Source organism: Papaver somniferum, chromosome 3 (assembly GCF_003573695.1).
Source record: "Papaver somniferum cultivar HN1 chromosome 3, ASM357369v1, whole genome shotgun sequence".
Classification (NCBI taxonomy): domain Eukaryota; kingdom Viridiplantae; phylum Streptophyta; class Magnoliopsida; order Ranunculales; family Papaveraceae; genus Papaver; species Papaver somniferum.
The window spans coordinates 139,161,218-139,178,999 of record NC_039360.1 but is presented as its reverse complement, the minus strand read 5'-3'; the positions used below and the strand labels follow the sequence as shown (position 1 = coordinate 139,178,999).

The window sequence follows — 17,782 nt, the reverse complement described above, 5'->3', positions numbered from 1 at the left end:
CTACCTGCAGAATGTAATTAACATACAAGTGTAGTTCATAACTCAAGTTTATAAGCATAGTTCAAAACATAAAAATTACAGATTCAAAATACATAAACTCCAAGTTCTGCATGATCCAAATTCCATATTCAAAGTGTGAGATGGACGGGGTAGATTAAATCTATCTGATTTTAATCAACGGCTTATACTTATCGGTTTTCCATTGGTTTTTTGTTCGTTTTTTAGGTCAAACCAAAACCGAACCAGTAACGTCGGTTTTCAATTTTTTTACCATAACCAATCCATTAGTAAATGGTTTGGTTCGGTTTCTTCCTTATCGGTCTGGTTTGGTCCGGAAATGACGGAAAACCGAAACCATGTTCAGCCATATCCATATGCGTTGCTACCATCTGCACCGTTTGAGTCTCATCTTTGATATTATGTAGGAGAAAAAATCTGTCACACTTTTGTATCCATCCCTTTGGATTGCTCCCATCGAATCCCGGAAAATCCAGCTTAGAAAATCAATTGTAGATGTTGAAACCCTGATTCTTAGTGTGGTGATTAAAAACTGCACCATTACTTCCTTTTGTTGTCTGAGATACAGATCCTGTAATTGCACCTGATTCACCCTGACCACTATCTATGTTATTCAAGTTTTTTAGTTGAACAACTATACGATTAAGTTGTTCCTTCATTTCAAAGACATCTTGATTCACCTTTTCCAAGTGAACTTGTTGTTTCTTTTGTGTGTCTTGTAAGTCCTTTGTAGCTTGAACTCCTTGTCCTCCCATGGTGCGAGGAAGGAACGGCTCTGACACCAATTGTTCTTGAAACACAAATTTAGCCGGAAATAACCTCTAATTTGAAAATCATCCTAAGAGCAGAATTCTATTAACAATATATGATAATTCTAATTTGGAAATCATCACGCCGCGTTCCTTACATATTTAAGATGGCAAACCCTAACTCAAAATAGGTTGACACATGTCCGCATTCCTTACATAGATAAGATAGTAACCCAACTCAAAATAGGTTGACACGTGTCCATATCCTAGCGGTCCAAATAAAAAAGAAAAACAGAAATTATAAAGGCACCCAAAATTTAACTAATTACACCCAACAGATATAAGTGCAACCACATGACACCGTGAACTGAGCCATGACCCGTTTTTCAAACTTGACAACTCAGTCGGGATTCACCAAGACACATTATCTACGTTTTCAGACTAGAATACCCTTTTTCTTTGTTAAACTCATTCCTCCACAGACAAAAAAGTTAAATTTCAAAAACTCTCTGAAACTCCAAGAAGTTTGATCAGTGTGATAGGTCGAGAAAAACCTTCTCAATCAATGGGACGTCTTAGACAAGTCTTATTAAGAAAAGATCATGAAGATCCGCTTCAAGAAAAGAAAATGTCACTGGAAACCTTCAAATTCAATGACTTAAACTTGTTAATCATCTTTCCTTATAAAATGTCAAAAGATGCATCAACAACTGTGGTTTCCTATAGGTTTATCTACATTTACATGTAGAAGTATATATAAGAAGAAGAAAATGGGGCCACCAAATTTTTGGAACCCCATGACAACTCAGGAATGCTTATGCCCGCCAAAGGCCTGCTACTTTTAGCGAAGCTGGTGGTAAAGAGTTATAAGGAAATTATGCAGTCCCTGAAACAGTTGCACCAAGAGACAAGAAGTCATTAGCCAATTACCAAGATTTCACAAAATTTGAGTCGATAACAAAAAGAAAACATCATCAACATGTGTTAAGAGTTTTAAGTACCTTTATTTGTAAAGGAGTAACTGCAGTCCTCCTAGGTAAAGATACTCTTCCATGAAGCAACCTCCATGTAATGTTTGTTTGGTATGTGTATATCTCAACTAACCTCTCCCAGTTATCAACAACAATAGACTTAACGTTACAATTTTGATGACAAAGCGTATGATACAACCTACCTGCAAATGAAAAACAAAGTCCTGGTTGAACAGGTGAAAAAAAATGACGACTAGAAATTCTTAATAGAAGGCACGTGATAATGAGATAAGAGGGACAAAAAGACATACCTGATGCTGCCATTTCCTCCTGGATCTGTAACAAGATGATTGGGAAGCCAATATTTCACACGCACAGGCATAAATTTAACAGGACAGCAAAATTTATTCGATGAACTTGTAGCAACCTCTTCCAGTATCGTTTGTTCTTCCTCAGGTTCACCTATTCCTCTCCCCCATAATCAAAAAATACAAAAAGAGAACAAAACTTTCCTTTCTTATGTCCTTCCCGGAAAGGCCAAAACAATGGCACCAACTATAACTAACTATATTGGGTATTTAACCTTTTCAACCCATTTACAGATGTTATTAATCTCTTGATTTCTTCAGCTTCAACACCAGCGGAGCAATAAACACTGCAGTTTCTGCATCTTTTCAGACTTGTGCTATTAGCCCTAACCCATAGGAAACCCAACACTTTACTTCTTCCATTCTTTGAAACTTGCAGGTCAACATGCTCCCCCTTTTATCAATGTCAAAAACCAGCCAAAGGCTCACAAAGAATCCTACTAAAAAATTGCAAGGAAATCATATTTGTGCAAATGTACAGGTAGGAACCATGCTCAGGATAAACGTCCTCTTTCAGAAGTATTGTACTGTAGGGAAAGATCTGAGCTTGACATTCCTTTTTTGCCCCCTTCAGATATGCTCACGCATCAAAGCAGATAAGATTCTGATAATTTCTAGAACCCATGGGAAAACCCTCAATGGCTAATGGCTTCCATAGCTAGTCGTACAAGACGTAGTAACCCCTGTACATCATGGAAGTTGAAATTGAGGACCCTTTTTATGGAAGAGATACCATCCTCATGTTTTGCCTCTACCATGCTAACTTTCGCAGCTGCAAAAGCACTATGTGACTTTCTCGAGGCCTCCATTGCAAGGTTTACATCCTCCGCCTGCATTAAGAACACTGTCATTACACTCTGTTTTACATATACCACATATATAATGTGCACCAACTTAAACTACACGAACTTCAGTAGACTTACAAAACTAAGCAATCGCAAAAAGTTGGCGCGGTTTTTAGCTACGATGACATGATTTCCAGCAACATGGGGAGAGTTCACACCCTTGCCTGAAGCAAGCTTGTCCAGCGCTCCCTGGTTTAAGTTATCAACATCCGACGCAGATGATGATGGAGATTCACCTAAAGCCAACTAAACTGATTAGGTCACATCCACTACAAGTATATTCAGAACTAATGCCTTCCAATAATTGTATCAGAAAATCGACTCACTTCACTCTTACAAAAGCTGATAAGAAAACATAACATAAATAAAACTGCTTGCCATAAGAATAAAACACATAAAACAAGCATAAGCTAGATTGAGCTCTTCCCAGGGTATAGTAATTGGTTGACTTTCACTTTCTAATTACCTGGAGGAGCCATTTGTAGAGCCGTTAGCAACTCATTTCGATCTTTGTTTGCACCCGAATGTTTGAAATAAATAACCCTCATGTGCGCCAACTCCATGCACTTGTAAGCTAGAGCAGCAGCAGCCATTTCCTTGCATCTTTCATACTCGTAAGCGACAAACCTGTGGAGGATTTAAGAGAATCCCAAAGTCAGGAAGGTAGAATTAATATATATCCAGAACAAGAGGCTTAAAAATTACTATTCAACTTCACTACATTCTTATCACTTATACCAGAGAAGCGAACTAAACAAGAAATCGTAAGCCAACTGCATCACAATGACAATCCAGGCTTCAGTAACTTACGCGCAGAGTTTAGCAGTGCTGCTATACACCTCCAGTGACTGAGCCATCTCCGCATGTTTAGCACCGTCATTGCTGGCAGCTTCATAAAGCGAGGCCCCATGAAGAAACTTCAACGCAGCCTGGAAGTATAGCCCGGTAGTTTCAAGAATGGACCCGAAGTTCTACAAAGAGAATCCAGCATAGCATCAGAAGAAAGAACAGGCATAAAACTTATTGTAAGTTCTGCAACGAAAACAATCAATACAACAAAATAAATATAACCACCTTAACACGATCAGCTGAGTGCTTGAGGTCCTTGGCTTCTCTCAAGGCATTTGAAGCAGCCTGAGTTGTGGGGTCCTTTCGAGCTGGACTAGGGGCATTACGATCATTCACAGAGCCATTAATTGTGCAATTTTTCAAACTACTGTGATGGGTACCATTTTGGTTATCAGGCCTTCTCAGTTGTTTTGGCACTTTAGATGCATCACCTCCACCTGAAGGTCCAGCTACCGGTCTGGGACACCGTGAAAGTGTTTCCTGTTTATCTCCAGAATGTGGTAACAGTTGAGACTTACCTTTCCCAGAAACTATGTCTATTTGCTCAGCTCTTTCTGGATAAATCTGATTAGTGACTTTTTCAGTTTCATGGTCCTGCATCAGATTTTGCGGTCGGTTAGGATTAGACCTGCCAAACTTGAGGGATGCAACATCGGATTTTAGATCTCCATCATGACTTACCACTTTAGACAATCTCTCTCTTCTAACTTCACTTGACCACTTTCCTGCAGATTTTTTGTCCGATAAATTAAGCTCATCCTTTGAAGGCTGAACACCGGTTTTGTGTTGGAGGTTACTATTTATGTCTCTTGGTTCCCCCTGATGAGGTGTGCGGTTGTTCACTTCTATATCCACATACCTTGAGTGGTTTGACGAATGCAACTCCTCTTGCTCATTGAATAAATTGGGGACTTTGTTTTTACCTTTACCCAAATCAAATTTTGAAACTTTTGTCTGGTCTTCAGACCTCGAAGAGGAAGTTTTTGCAGACTTCTTTGGAAGAGACCCATTAGCATAGCGGTGATTGCTGTTCACTCTCACCTCATCATACCGGTGCTCCTTACCAGTCGGTTCACCTGAATACTGGTTATGTTGGTCTAAGGAATCAACACCACCAACACCCAGACGATGGTCGCGTTTATAAGAAGGACTTGCATTGCCAACAGACACGTGGTTGGCATCCCTTCCCTGATAACCAAGAACAGATGACTCCACCGATTCACGATGCACAACAGATGAAGCTTTATCCTTTCTTACTGTCCCTGACCTATTGCTATCATCATCCCCTATGCCATCTGAGCATCTCTTAGGGCTACAATTATTTCTTGCATCATCTTTCCTTCTCTTATCAGTGTTAGAAATTCTCAAAGGAGAAGAAGAAACCGACTCTACAGGGGATCCCTTGACCTCCGGGAAGTTGGCTTTACTTTTCTGGGAGCCTGAAACCTTAGAAGAGCTTGAAGTAGAAGCAGCAGATGATTGTCCGTATCCAATATCTCTTTTCAATGAATCTACACCATCCTGGGTTCGGTGAGAGATTGTTTTCTCTCTTTCATATCCGAGTTGTTGGTCCTTGATGGGCCCTCGACTCTCCTCTTCTCTTGCATTCCCTACTAGATCTCTACCACCTGTCATGACGATTCGGGAAGTTTTCCCCTTTTTATCTGTTCTATCACCACCTTTGCTAGTTCTGGACTCCTTTCTGTCAGACTTGTGCACTTTAGCCTTCTTTTCCTTCCTGCGTTCACTCTCACTAGTCATCTCTTTAACTGCAGATGCTTTATTATCCTGGACATGGTGATTTGTATGGTGTAGAATCGTTTCTGGCGGATAGGACTGACTCTCCTGCCAATCTGTAGCTTTTCTTTTCTTACCAACAACATCCTTTGTACCAGATTTTCCCATATCCAGGATGCCACCATCCAAAGAGACCTGCATATGCTTCTCCTTTGGATATTCGTCGTGTATCTCCACATTCTTTTCGCTCAGCCTCTCTGGTAACCCATTGTTTGAGTTTGGATTCATCTTCCCAGTACCACCATTATCCAAATTCCAATCCTCGCAAGTACTAGATAAGCCTTCAGCTTTTAGTTTCTTAACAGCTTTATATCCATCATTGTCAGTTTCCCGTTTGCTTTTTACTTTTAAATGCTTGAAAGAATCACCTGCAAGACATTTTATCCAAAGAAATATGAACACTTATCTAAATAAAGGAGAACGAGATCCAAAGGAAAGATACCCTCAAAATAAATAATACCTCTATCCAGTTTGCGCTTCTCCTTTGATCTCTGTGTTTGTTTTTCACCCCCTGAGTCGCTTGATTTACTTACTTGCTGAAACCCACCTTTGTTTCCTTGATTGGACTCCAAGGAGATGAGGTTTGCCTCATTTAAGCTCCTGCCTCTATTAGATGCCTGTTGGTCCTTTCTGGTAAGATCTGACGGAGGTATCAGACCCGTATAACTACCTGCTGCATTGGATCTATCTTTTGGTTTTTTATTTCCAACAGTAGGCATCGAATGGACACTGTTCTCTTGGCGGATAAGGTCAGGATTCTGCGCTTCAGACAATGCCACTCCTGAAGCAACTATAGACGGCCGAGTGAGAGGATTATTCTGAGAATTAAGTACAGTGGCATACAGTGCACTGGTTGTTTCGTCTTCAGTGAAAGTACATTTGTTCATTCCAGGCCTGCAGACCAATTTCAACAGAATTAACCAATTAGGATCCTAAAAGAAAAGAGAAACATAAGCCATTCAGAACAAGATATGCTCTTAAGAGTTGAATTAGTGTTCTTGAACTCAAACATATTACATATCTAACCAGGTAAGCTTAAAAATTATTCAAAAACAAGAGCAAAAAGAACTTACAGCCACGTGAGCATAGTACACAACCACTTTTTGGGTAGCTGGCTCGGGTTCATACCAAATGGTAGTAGACGCCACTTCTCACACTTGTCACAGCAAACCCATTCTTCTATAACTAGCGGAGGCACCACAGGAGGAACTGGATCACTACCAGGAACGTTTAGTGTTGAACGGTAAGCAACGGATGGAGCCCCCTTAGGACTGGCCTCCAAGACATCAACCTTCTTACCACTTGGTCTCTCTTTTGATTTTCCAGCATATGAGTGGGTTTCTTTCTCACCGACCTCGGACTTAATTTCGTTAGGTCTATCTCTAAAAGGTGTTTCCAGCAAACCCTCTGCAGGTTCCTTTTTAACATCCGCAGCGTAATCTCTATGGCTTTCTCTGCTCTGACCTAAATCCTTGTGTGCTGTATTACCCTCTAGCTTAGCTTCAGTTTGAATATCACCATCAATCTTCTGATTATCTTTTAATGTAGCCGAAGAACCAACCTTTAAACATTCTTTATGGAAGTCCCTAGACAGGTTTCCGTTCTTTTCACTTCCCTTGGATTTCTTTCTTCCCTTAGATGACAACTGGTCCTTCCCATGAGCCATTTTAGTCCCATTACGATCCAATGATGTAGCTTTCCTGCTAACCTTCTCCTTTGCTCGATCGGTGGGTTCACCACTAACATCCTTCCTTCCCTTTACACCATCACATGGCACAGAGTTATCACTTTTGTCGGATTTCTTCTTATGATCTTTCCTTAAGAGATCCGGGACATCATTACTAGATCTTAAGTTTTTATCTTCGGAAACTTCGTCAAACAAGCTATTTGCATTACGCTTTCCAACCCGGTTCACATCCTGCCTTCCCAATGAATCTCGCACTTCATCCTTTGGATGATCAGAGGAAAAAGGTTTTTCCTTCAAAGTATACTTATGGACCTCCCTTGCCATATCATATGTCCTAGAAGTGCCGTTTCCTGAGTCAGTAGCAGATTGTGAACTGGAAAGAATGGGAAGCTTCAATGGGTTAGACACAAGTTCCTTGCCTGCTGGGGTCTCCATGTCTATTTCTTTTTTTAAAAGTGCACTAATATCATTTCCTGCATCCTTACTATGCCCGTTCTTCAGTCCCATGAGCCTACCACTTTTCTCAAGCGATTTCATTTTCTTTTCTCCGGAAACTTTCTCCTCCCCTCTCGTAAAATGAGGCTCATCTTCAAGCAAGCTAGATCCCTCTTCTTTAATTTTCCATGCAATGCCAGGCCTACTGTATTTCCGAAGATTATCCCTTTCCATCAAGTTCACAAGACTATCAGAAAGTGGAGACAATAAAGAGCCACCCGCAACTGGGAAAGACGTCATCAGCTGGTCCATCAAATTTTAATAGACCGTTATAATTACAAGGTAAATCAAAACCCTTGAACAGACAAATATAAAAGATGTGACGAGAAGCTGTGTGGTTTAGTCTAATATTAACCTGAAGTATACTTGTGGGTGATTTCTCAGGTGTGCTTTGAGATTCAGGAGAAAACCCTCCACTTTCAACCGGACTGTCCTCGAGCGAAGAGGATGGAGAGATGTCAAGGCCGAAGTCACTGTAAATTGTTTGTGTCATACTATCGCGAGGACCCACTTTAAGCCGAACTTTCAGTGTTTTCTGATCTGTTGGATTGCTCAGTCTGTTGACAGCTTCTTGTTTGGAAGTGAATTCCCCAGAGCCCATGGAACATATGCGAGCATCTCTCTTGGATGAGTTTTCGCCAGATGGGGCTCTTGAGATAAGTGGTGGTAGAACATTTGTAGAGGCTTGTCCTAGCTTCTCAGGTAGAGTCGCACTTGATGGGACTGTGGATTTCTGACGAGTACCCTGTACAGTAAAAGAACTCACACTACTTCAGTGAAGTAGAATTTGTATTGTGGTGGAACAGGTTTCAGTGAAATTCAGTCTCCAGATCCAATACAAAAAGTCCTAAATTCACTGATATTACCTCCAAGGGCAAATTGTTTGGAGATGGTGGTGTGCCATTGTTCTGAACTTTCTGTGGAGTTGGATGAGTCCAGATGGAAGGAGAGCGCTGATGAGTGGGCAAAAATGAACCATAACCACCAAATTTTGCACCTGCCAAAACAATTGTGTTTTTTCCGGACCATCATATTCGGAGTACAGTAATACGTCATCATAATATACTTGATTACAAGTTTGGCATGTGCTACTTACCCAAATTCTCCGCAGAAACCCCACCTTCAAAATCCTTTTGAAAATGCCCCAAGACATCTCGAACTTTGTCATCCTAAGTGAAAAAGAATCAAGCTTTTAGTAATATTTAATTGTAGATAGGAAAATAAGTTGCCTAAACAATTAACCTAATTGGTGTTAGTCCTATTGCATATTCTAGATTAAAGTATAATCTCCCTTCCTAACAGAGCCATATGATTGACTAAGCTGTGAGCATAACCTATATTGAATAGTTACAGCTAAGTATAAAGGCTTGAGATCCATATTTGGGCGACCTAAGGTCCCCGATACTAAGAAAAGCCCAGTGATACTAACAGGCTGTATACACAAAACTATTAAAAGTTTGCCAACAAACACGGTACACGCACTCCTATCATATATAAACTAGCAAGAGAACTCTAACTAGAAAAGGCAGAAACTAGACTCGCATTTTGTAAATGCTTGAATTTGGGTAAGATACAGTGATACAAGATTTTAAGTGAATTCCCCGGTGATCTCAGATACTTAAGTTGAAACACAAAGACGTGCACCTTCAATAAAGGAAACAGCAGTGCTAGGAGGTTCATAGGCGTACTTGCACACATCAAAATAGGTAATGTCACAGAAAAACTCAATGGTTCTATAACTCAAACTTAAAATACTAATGAACAAAGGAAGTTATCATAAACAAACCAATTCAAAATCCAGCAAGTAGAACCAAATTTGCTATTTTGTTATCAACGATCAATTTAAACTCTTATGAATTCTAAACAAGAATTTGGTCCAGAGTTATAAAAAGTCAAGGAAACAAACTCTCAGTTCCCATTAAATTCTTCAATTCTCGATTTGATTAACCAAAATTCACCATCTACACTGTCAGCTACTGTTCAAAACTAACTGATCAAACGAATCTAACTACTTCAAATGAAGACATCACATGCAATTTGAACAAACAAACACAAGAAATTATAAAACATTAAAAATTAAACAAATTATATTAGAAATCCAAAATTTCAGAGATTCGAAGTCTTACTAGGTATGAAAGAGCAACATCTGGGTCAAAATTATCACCATTATCATTACCACCATCTTCCTGGTGATAAAAACAAGCTTCACCTTCTTCAAGTTCATTCTCCTCTTCCATCATTTCGTTTCTACTACCACCACCAAACCCTAACCCTAATACCTCCCTATCATCCCCTCTTCTCCCAACTGAAATCATCAATAATTAACCCTTGATTTCTCCCCAATCAAAACTTCTCTATAATCCAACATCGATTAATCAAAATTCCAAATACCCCACTTGATTAAATCAAAAACCCGTATATAATCACTAATAAAATTTATTAACGACTATCATGATCGGATTCAATCTCAAACTTTTCACCAAACCCTCACCCCAAAATCAAAAAAATAAAAAAAAAAATAAAAAAAAAATCAGAACTTCTCCCTCTCTCTAAGCAAAATCTAAACAAACCCCACAATCAATTAATCAAAACCTTAATTTAAAATTTTGAGAATATAGATCGTCTCGATTGCTCTCTTTCGAGCTCGATTCGATTTTTGCATAGAGAGAGAAAAGAAAAACAAAGTCTGGTTTTTGATGTTAGAAGAGAAGACAAAAGAAGAAGCTGTGTTTTCTTTTCTTTTTTCCATCTTTTATGGACTATTTTACCCTTTTATTTTTTATTTTATTTACTTTTACTTTTTTGGTAAATGCATTAAAAGTCCGCCAAAATCAAAAAGATTTTATCAAATGATAAAAGAAGAAACCTTTTTATTTTTTATTTTTGGCGAAACAAAATAAAATCTACGATTATATTCTGATTCCTCGAATTTAATTTATTGCATATCCATCAAAAGGGTAAGTTTGGAAATTGATTTGTCTCCTCTCGTTGCGGCTAGACTCACTAGAAAAATAAAATTTACTTATTTACTGTTTAAGAAAATTGCTACAATATTAATTTTAATTTTGTTGTTGAATAAATATTATTACTAAATGGATTTATCCTCCGAAAGTTTGTAAGTTTAATTCTGGAAAAGTCTACTGTTTCTAATAAAATAACCGTACAGACAGATCATGTGTCAAATGACATGAATGCCCTTGTTGCTTTTTCACTGGTTCCAAGAATGTTGCTCCGGAATAGGAAACCTAACAAACTAGCCTAGTAATTTCGGTTTTGAGCTGTTAGCTCGTGTTTCCATTTGAGATCATCATAGCTAAGCTAGCTACTGTTTACAACATGAATTTCGGTTTTGGATGTGAATTTTCTTGCATTGTGTGCTTATATCTTTGGGAATTAATTAAAAGAATCAATCGCTTTCAAGTTATCAATCATGTTTTTTTTTTTTGATATAAGCTTCTGCATGAGCTTACGGCTTACCCCAATGATGCAGTTCCATGAGCAAAAATAGGATTTGGTTTCCCCCTGAAATCTATTTTGCCAAAAGCACAAAGTTTGGTAGGGTTCAAAAAAGAAGATAAATAGATAAAGCTAGAAATAGAAATCCCTATCATGGAAACAATGTTGTGTACAAGAATGGGATAATTGGTGGATATACTCTTAATTAGCAGTGTTTTCAACTAAGATTCTTTTCATTTGTTACTCTAGTAACATGTACTTAGCATGTGAATAAGCAAAAAAAAAAAATCTTTTTTTTTTGGCCGACTTAGATTCCAACTCGACACATGTCAAATAGTTTGTTTTTCGGTTTTTATCAGATCTGACCTGTTTTTTGACTCAACCTTAATCCTTGATTTGGCCTTGTTTGTATCAGGAAACAAAATACTACTGGCTTGAGGGACCAACTCACTGATTCATGCATTTTTGAGTCGGTTAAGTCGGGTCTAACTCCCAGATAACCCAGGCGATGTCAGTCAAATATAGACAAGTCAAATCCAGAAAAATAAAAAAATGATGTAAGTTTGGGATCTTTATTTTCATGGTTTTATGCTACTCTATTTAGTTGTCTAAAATAAAATAAAAATTGTTGTGTTATTAGTTGCCTCCACGAAACCAAATATGCATTACGTAATAATAATAATAATAATTGTAACATAGCTTGTTGATTAGCTAGCTTTCCTCAGACACATTAATTTTTTTCCCAAAGTTAGGGAGAAAAATTACTGATCTTCAACCGTTCTTTTAACGATTTTTTTTGCTTAGGTATAAATTTTATTTTCATTTTAATTCAATATGTGTGAATGTCTAATTATAGACATTGGCTTTGACATCCTCTACCAACAGTTAGGCCACGCCACTATTCACTGGTTTAACAAGTTAAAGTTGGAGAAGGAATTTAGAGAAAATATATAGAAGTGTACCCTACATGGATCTAGACATTTCTCTTCACAAATATTCCATTGCAGAAGATTTGAGTTATGTGCCTCCTCACATAGTGTATATATGATTTTGAAGCCCAATGTCAGCCCACACAACTTGTGTAACAAAATGTGTTGTTATTTTACTAGGACAAGCATCCAAACTCAGACAAAAATTTTCAAACAATTATTATGGATGATATCTTTACTTTTATAAAGAAGTTTCGGTTTCAACATTACAAAAGTGTACATACTAGTTTATTTTTTTTGGCCATCTGAATTTAAGGGTGTCAATGATTTCGGTTCCACCTGGTGCTACTGGAATCAAAACAGAAACAAAAAGTGGTTACAATAGTCTGTTTCAGGTTCTAATGGTTTCAGGTGTGATTGGTAAACTAGCGAAATCAAAACCTTCAAAACTAATAAACGGGCCCCATTGGATTTGGGTGTCCGTCGGATTCACAACAAATACACGAAACTCTTCACAAAAAGATAATTCATTTTCCTCGTTTTAGTTTAAATATAAGTTGTTTTCATATATAGTTATTGTTATTCCTTTATAAATATTTAATTAAACATGAAATTTAAAAATACAATGGAAAAAAAAAAGATAACTCGCTTTTAATTGGTTTCACCCGTTAAGTACTAAAAGCGTGCAAGAGTTATATCTTAAAACTCATGATCTGGGCCGAATAATCGTTTAGTTTCAGTGTTGGGAAATCAAGGTCCATTGATATCTTTATGGCTATTTTCTCTTTTAAACGACATGCAAGGGGAATTTCCGGTGAAATAATCAAGGGCCAAGGCCTAAGAAGTTTCACGTTTTAATATTGTCACCTTTCGCACAGAAGGAAGGCCAGAGGGGTAGATTCCTATTAAGGAAGGTTTTTTTTTTTTTCCTTGATAAAAAAATATAGTATATATCAGAGAGAAAAATAAATGTACAAAAATCAAAGAAAAATATAACAACATCTAAAAAAATCAAACGAATATTTAAATATTAAAATTTGTTGGTATCCTTTGAACTAAAAGGAACTTAGTTAAGTAGAAATTTTTAAACAACTTGTCTGTTGAAAACCATATAATAAGACTCACTTGAATTAAATTATCAAATTTTCACGCCGTACTTCTTCCTCGGTGAATTCTTGCATTACGTTCTTTTAAATGTCACAACTAGTTCTAATTTAAATGATTTGGGTTTCTCTGTTACTTATGAATTTTCATTTATTCAAGAATCAATAACTGGTTCTAATTTAAATGATCTGGGTTTCTCTAGTACACCTTACACATGGTCTAACAGGTAATTCAATGATAACATCATTAGAGTTAGACTTGATAGGATTATGGATCATGGTTTGTGGCTTAATCACTACTGTCAAAGTATTTCATATTGATTTTATAAGTCTCAATTATTTTGGTGACGAACCCAGTCCCATAATAGCTTTAAAACCTATAAATACTTTAAATGTTGGAGTAGAGATCCAACTTGTAAAAACTTAAGTGAATTTTAACAAAATGCCACACTTTGGTTTTCGGTTTAATAAAGTGACACCGTTTTTTTTCCAGAATGTCATTGTCGTTACCAGTTCCGTTATGATTGGTCATTTATGGCTGACCTGGTCAATTTTTCACGCTGCAATTACCTAACTATCCTTCTTTGTTCATTCGGCTGTCCATATTTGCATGTACAGGTGCCGCAGCAAAATATATTTGAGAGAAAAGCAACTCTCTTTTTCTCTTCTTCTTCACCTGCTCTTCATATCCTTTCTTTTCAGATTTCAATACTCAAAGAATTGAACTGTAATTTGCACAAGAACTTTATAATCTGGTGATTTCAAGAGAGTATTGATGAGATTGTAGAGATGTTCTTGGTCAGAGTTTGTGTTAATTGAAGAATAATAAATTAGGGTTAGGATCTCTTTGAGAATCGAGGATGAAGATGATGATTATGAGGCTTAGATCGAGAGAAGTGGAGGAGAATCCAGTAATTATTGATGGGGGTAAAGTTGATTTGAGAAAAGAGACGAGTTAACCTCAAATTAAAGGTGAATCAGATATTTAGAATCAGGGTTTCTGTTCTACTTTGGGTTCACGTAAAATTAGTAGTGTTACTGATCCATAAATGATGGGTTTTCTGATGTGAGAACCACAATAAGATAATCAACATATGATTTGCAAATTTTGGTGAAGATTAGAGAATTAGGGTTCAGATGAAGACAATTTGTTTCTGTTTGTGGTTGTTTACTCTTGAGTTAAGAAGTTGTAATGGCTAAGTTTAAGATGAATGTCTGAAGCTAGATGTATGTTTAGGAGAGGGAATTACAACTGCAGTTAAAGGAGGAGATATGATTTATAGGGAGATGGTGGATGCTCATTACGGCTGAACTGGTGCAGGATAGATGCTTGTTTGAGTTGTTGCTGGACTGTGAGTTTAGGGAAAGTATGTTAGTGGCGGTTGTGAAGGAAGTATTGATAATTAAAGATGCTGATTGAAGTTGTGAGTTTGCAGAAGGCTATATAGCAGCTGTTGCAGAAGCTAAAAAAGGATTTGGGAGAATGTTTGAGCTAGAATTGCAGGAATTGAACTGAGCATGGGAATGGTTGTGTGCAGATTGATATTGCAGCTGAAGTGAAACTCAAATGGAATGTGTTTGAGGTGCTGAGACTATGGAATGGAATGAATGCTTTGCAAGTGATGGGATTGGAAGGACTGGGTTGCGCTTGTTGTTGCAGTCAAGATGAGCTAAAATGATGCTGGTGTAATCGCATAATGCTGGAATTGGAGCCGTGACTTTGGCTGGAAGTAAATGAACTTGAACTATGCTGAATAAGGTTGAAGTGTTGCAGCAACTGGAGTTGAAGATGTACACTGGTGGTGCTAGATAATGAACTTAATTTAGCAGCATGGATTTGAATAGAGGTTGATGCAGTTTATGGAGGTGGTGCAGTGGTTATTGTGAAAGTGCGGGCTAAGGTGTTGAGCTATTGAAGCTAGTTATAAGTTGCAGGATTTGACAATGTTGAGAATGAGCTGCGGAAATAGAATAATTGACTAAGGAAGCAATGAAGCGCCAAACATGGCGCAACATTAGGTAAAGGCCGTGCAAATGGCTCAGGACTTTGCAACTGTGGCCTAGAACCTAATCAGCCGAGTCAGTCAGAGATATTGAAAGAAGATAAATTAATAAGACTGGGGTTTGCTGTGATAAAGAGAGAACTTGATTCTGTTGCTCCCATTGAACTCGAGCTTGAGTGTTGTTTCCGTGATGACTTGATTTAACTCAGTTTAGTGAGACGATTTGAGTGCGTTGATGTCTTTTACTAAGCTGAATAACTGCCCCTATGCACTAACGGATGTCAATTTTAGAAATAAAAAACAGGATGGAAAAGGTTAATTATGTGGCATTAAATAAATTCTAAAAAAATGATGTCACTTTCTTAAATATGAAATTGAAAGTGTGGCACTTTATTAGGATCCCCAAGATTTAATTTAAAGTGCTTATGCTAAAAATGTAAGAGGCTTACGCTAAGAATATAATGATTTATGGCTTAATCACTATGATACTGCCAATGTATTTCATATTGATTTTATAGGCTCAAACCATCCCAATTATTTTGGTGACTAACCCCCAATCCCATAATAGCTTTAAACACTATAAATACTTTCAATCCCATAATAGCTTTAAACCCTATAAATACTTTAAATATTAGGAGTAGAGATCCAACTTGTAAATATTTAATTCAAAGTGGTTATGCTAAGAACAACCTTAGAAATGTGAAGCATAAGCTTAGATTGTGGAATATTTTGCATTTTGAAAATATAGACTCCAAGGTTCGATAACTAAATGAACAGCTCCATAATCTGAATAATCAACCTCAATATATTCAGAATGTAGATGCAATCAAACAAGTTGAACTTGATCTTGAGTACTAGAAAAAAGTGCAGGAGAATTTCAATGCACGAAAGTCTCGAACTGATTATAAAATTCTATGATAGAAATACTAGTTTCTACCGTATTTCTATGAACAAAAAAACATATTTCAATCACATGGAATCCTTGCAACTTAGTGATTGTTGATGGTTTAAAGAGAGACAACATCTATAAGACATATTGGTTTATCACTTTAATGATATTGGTACTACTACCAATCATATCCTACACATAATAAAGAATTCATTAACTGTATAACTCCTTGTGTCACTGATGAGGATAATGCGATGTTGTTAAAACCTATATCTCTAGATGAAATTAGGGAATCGATTAAACAAATGAAATCCTGGGGTTGCACCTGGCCCGGATGGTAAGAAAATCTTGAACTTTTGAAGAAGATGTTTGGGAAACAGCTAAAAATTTCTTTGAGCACAAACATCTTTTTAAAGAAATGAATCACACTTTTATGTCTCTCATCCCTAAGAAAAATAACCTTTCATCACCTGTTGACTTCAGACTTATCTCTTTGTGTAACAAAAATTACAGGATTATATCTAATCTTGTAGTCAACAGAATGAAACCATTACTTAGCAAAATTATTTCTCCTTTTCAGGCCGCTTACATACCTGTTTTGGGGTAAAAACTAATTCTGCTGTTTTTGGTAAATTTGGGTGTGTTGATGAGAAACGAATTCAAACTCTAAACAAATGTACTGCACATGAGTACTTTTAGATTCGAGAGATCAATCTGTAAGACTCTGGCCTAAACCAAGAAATGGCCGTTCCATATTCAATTCGGTCACAAAGTGAAGGAATGGGGTTGATCTTAGGGAGGGAAGCGAAGAAGGTGTTTGAGATCAGAATGTTGAATTATGAAGGTGTGGCTGTTTTATGACTTGTATCAAAATATGGTTTCTGGCTACTTGTGTTGATAACCCTCTCCTTTGAAAATGGGTTGAAAAACCTATTTATACAAGTCATTGAGCGCACCCTTGATCTCGTATGAAGTGGAGGCAGTTAAGTAGTGGAGAAGTGGGGTTGTGCAAAAGGTGGTGACAATCACGTTTCCATTATGTGGGAAGACCAGTCACCCTTTCACCCACTACTTCCTTATTGTTGTTAACCATCCATCATTTCCTGACACTTTCTCATAATGGGCGTGTTGCAAGCCGCACGCCGTAAACCACCAGACCAATACCCCAGTAAGCATCCCCCAGTTTGTAACATGTTTGATGTCTCGAGTAAATGGGTCAAGTCACGAGACTTGCCGCTAAAAGCAGCACATAGTGCTTTTAAGTCAAATAACAAAATTATTTGTGGAATCAATATTTATAAAACATCGTTTATAATCGATGCACATGAAGCATCGCTTTTAAACAAGCTGCTAAAAATAATCGATGTGCAGGAAGCTTCGTTATTTTAGAGCTCGTCCAAATTAGTCGCGAGTTGAACGTCTTAAAAGAGCGTGACCGACCCTTTTCAAGGAGTCGGTATGAACTACGCACGCATTCCAGGGGATGGTCGATCAGGCTCTATAGGAGAGTGGCGACTGGTAGCCATTCTAAAATCCTATTGGTCGATCCAGTTAAATCTGGACCGTTTAAATCGGCTAGCCAAGTTGAATGGTGACTGAGACGTTTTGCGACAGTTAATGACT

At 37.5% G+C, this 17,782-nt stretch overlaps 1 protein-coding gene across 2 annotated transcripts; it reads right to left on the bottom strand.

The window, feature by feature from the left end:
• Positions 1–1,322: 1,322 nt before the first annotated feature.
• LOC113357518 lies at positions 1,323–10,479 on the bottom strand. 2 transcript variants are annotated; one of them, XM_026600942.1, is made up of 14 exons: positions 9,906–10,479; positions 8,876–8,948; positions 8,646–8,776; positions 8,135–8,524; positions 6,671–8,022; positions 6,058–6,491; positions 4,482–5,965; positions 4,026–4,394; positions 3,762–3,922; positions 3,418–3,578; positions 3,030–3,187; positions 2,050–2,936; positions 1,769–1,941; positions 1,323–1,653 (listed from the first exon to the last, which is right to left on the bottom strand). In XM_026600942.1, exons 1-12 carry the CDS (start codon positions 10,092–10,094, stop codon positions 2,742–2,744), a joined length of 5,097 nt encoding a protein of 1,698 aa, XP_026456727.1. In that variant the 5' UTR covers positions 10,095–10,479; the 3' UTR covers positions 1,323–1,653; positions 1,769–1,941; positions 2,050–2,741. The 2 variants fall into 2 exon arrangements, with proteins under 2 accessions (XP_026456727.1, XP_026456726.1); XM_026600941.1 differs by having other exon boundaries at positions 4,026–5,965.
• Positions 10,480–17,782: the final 7,303 nt, after the last annotated feature.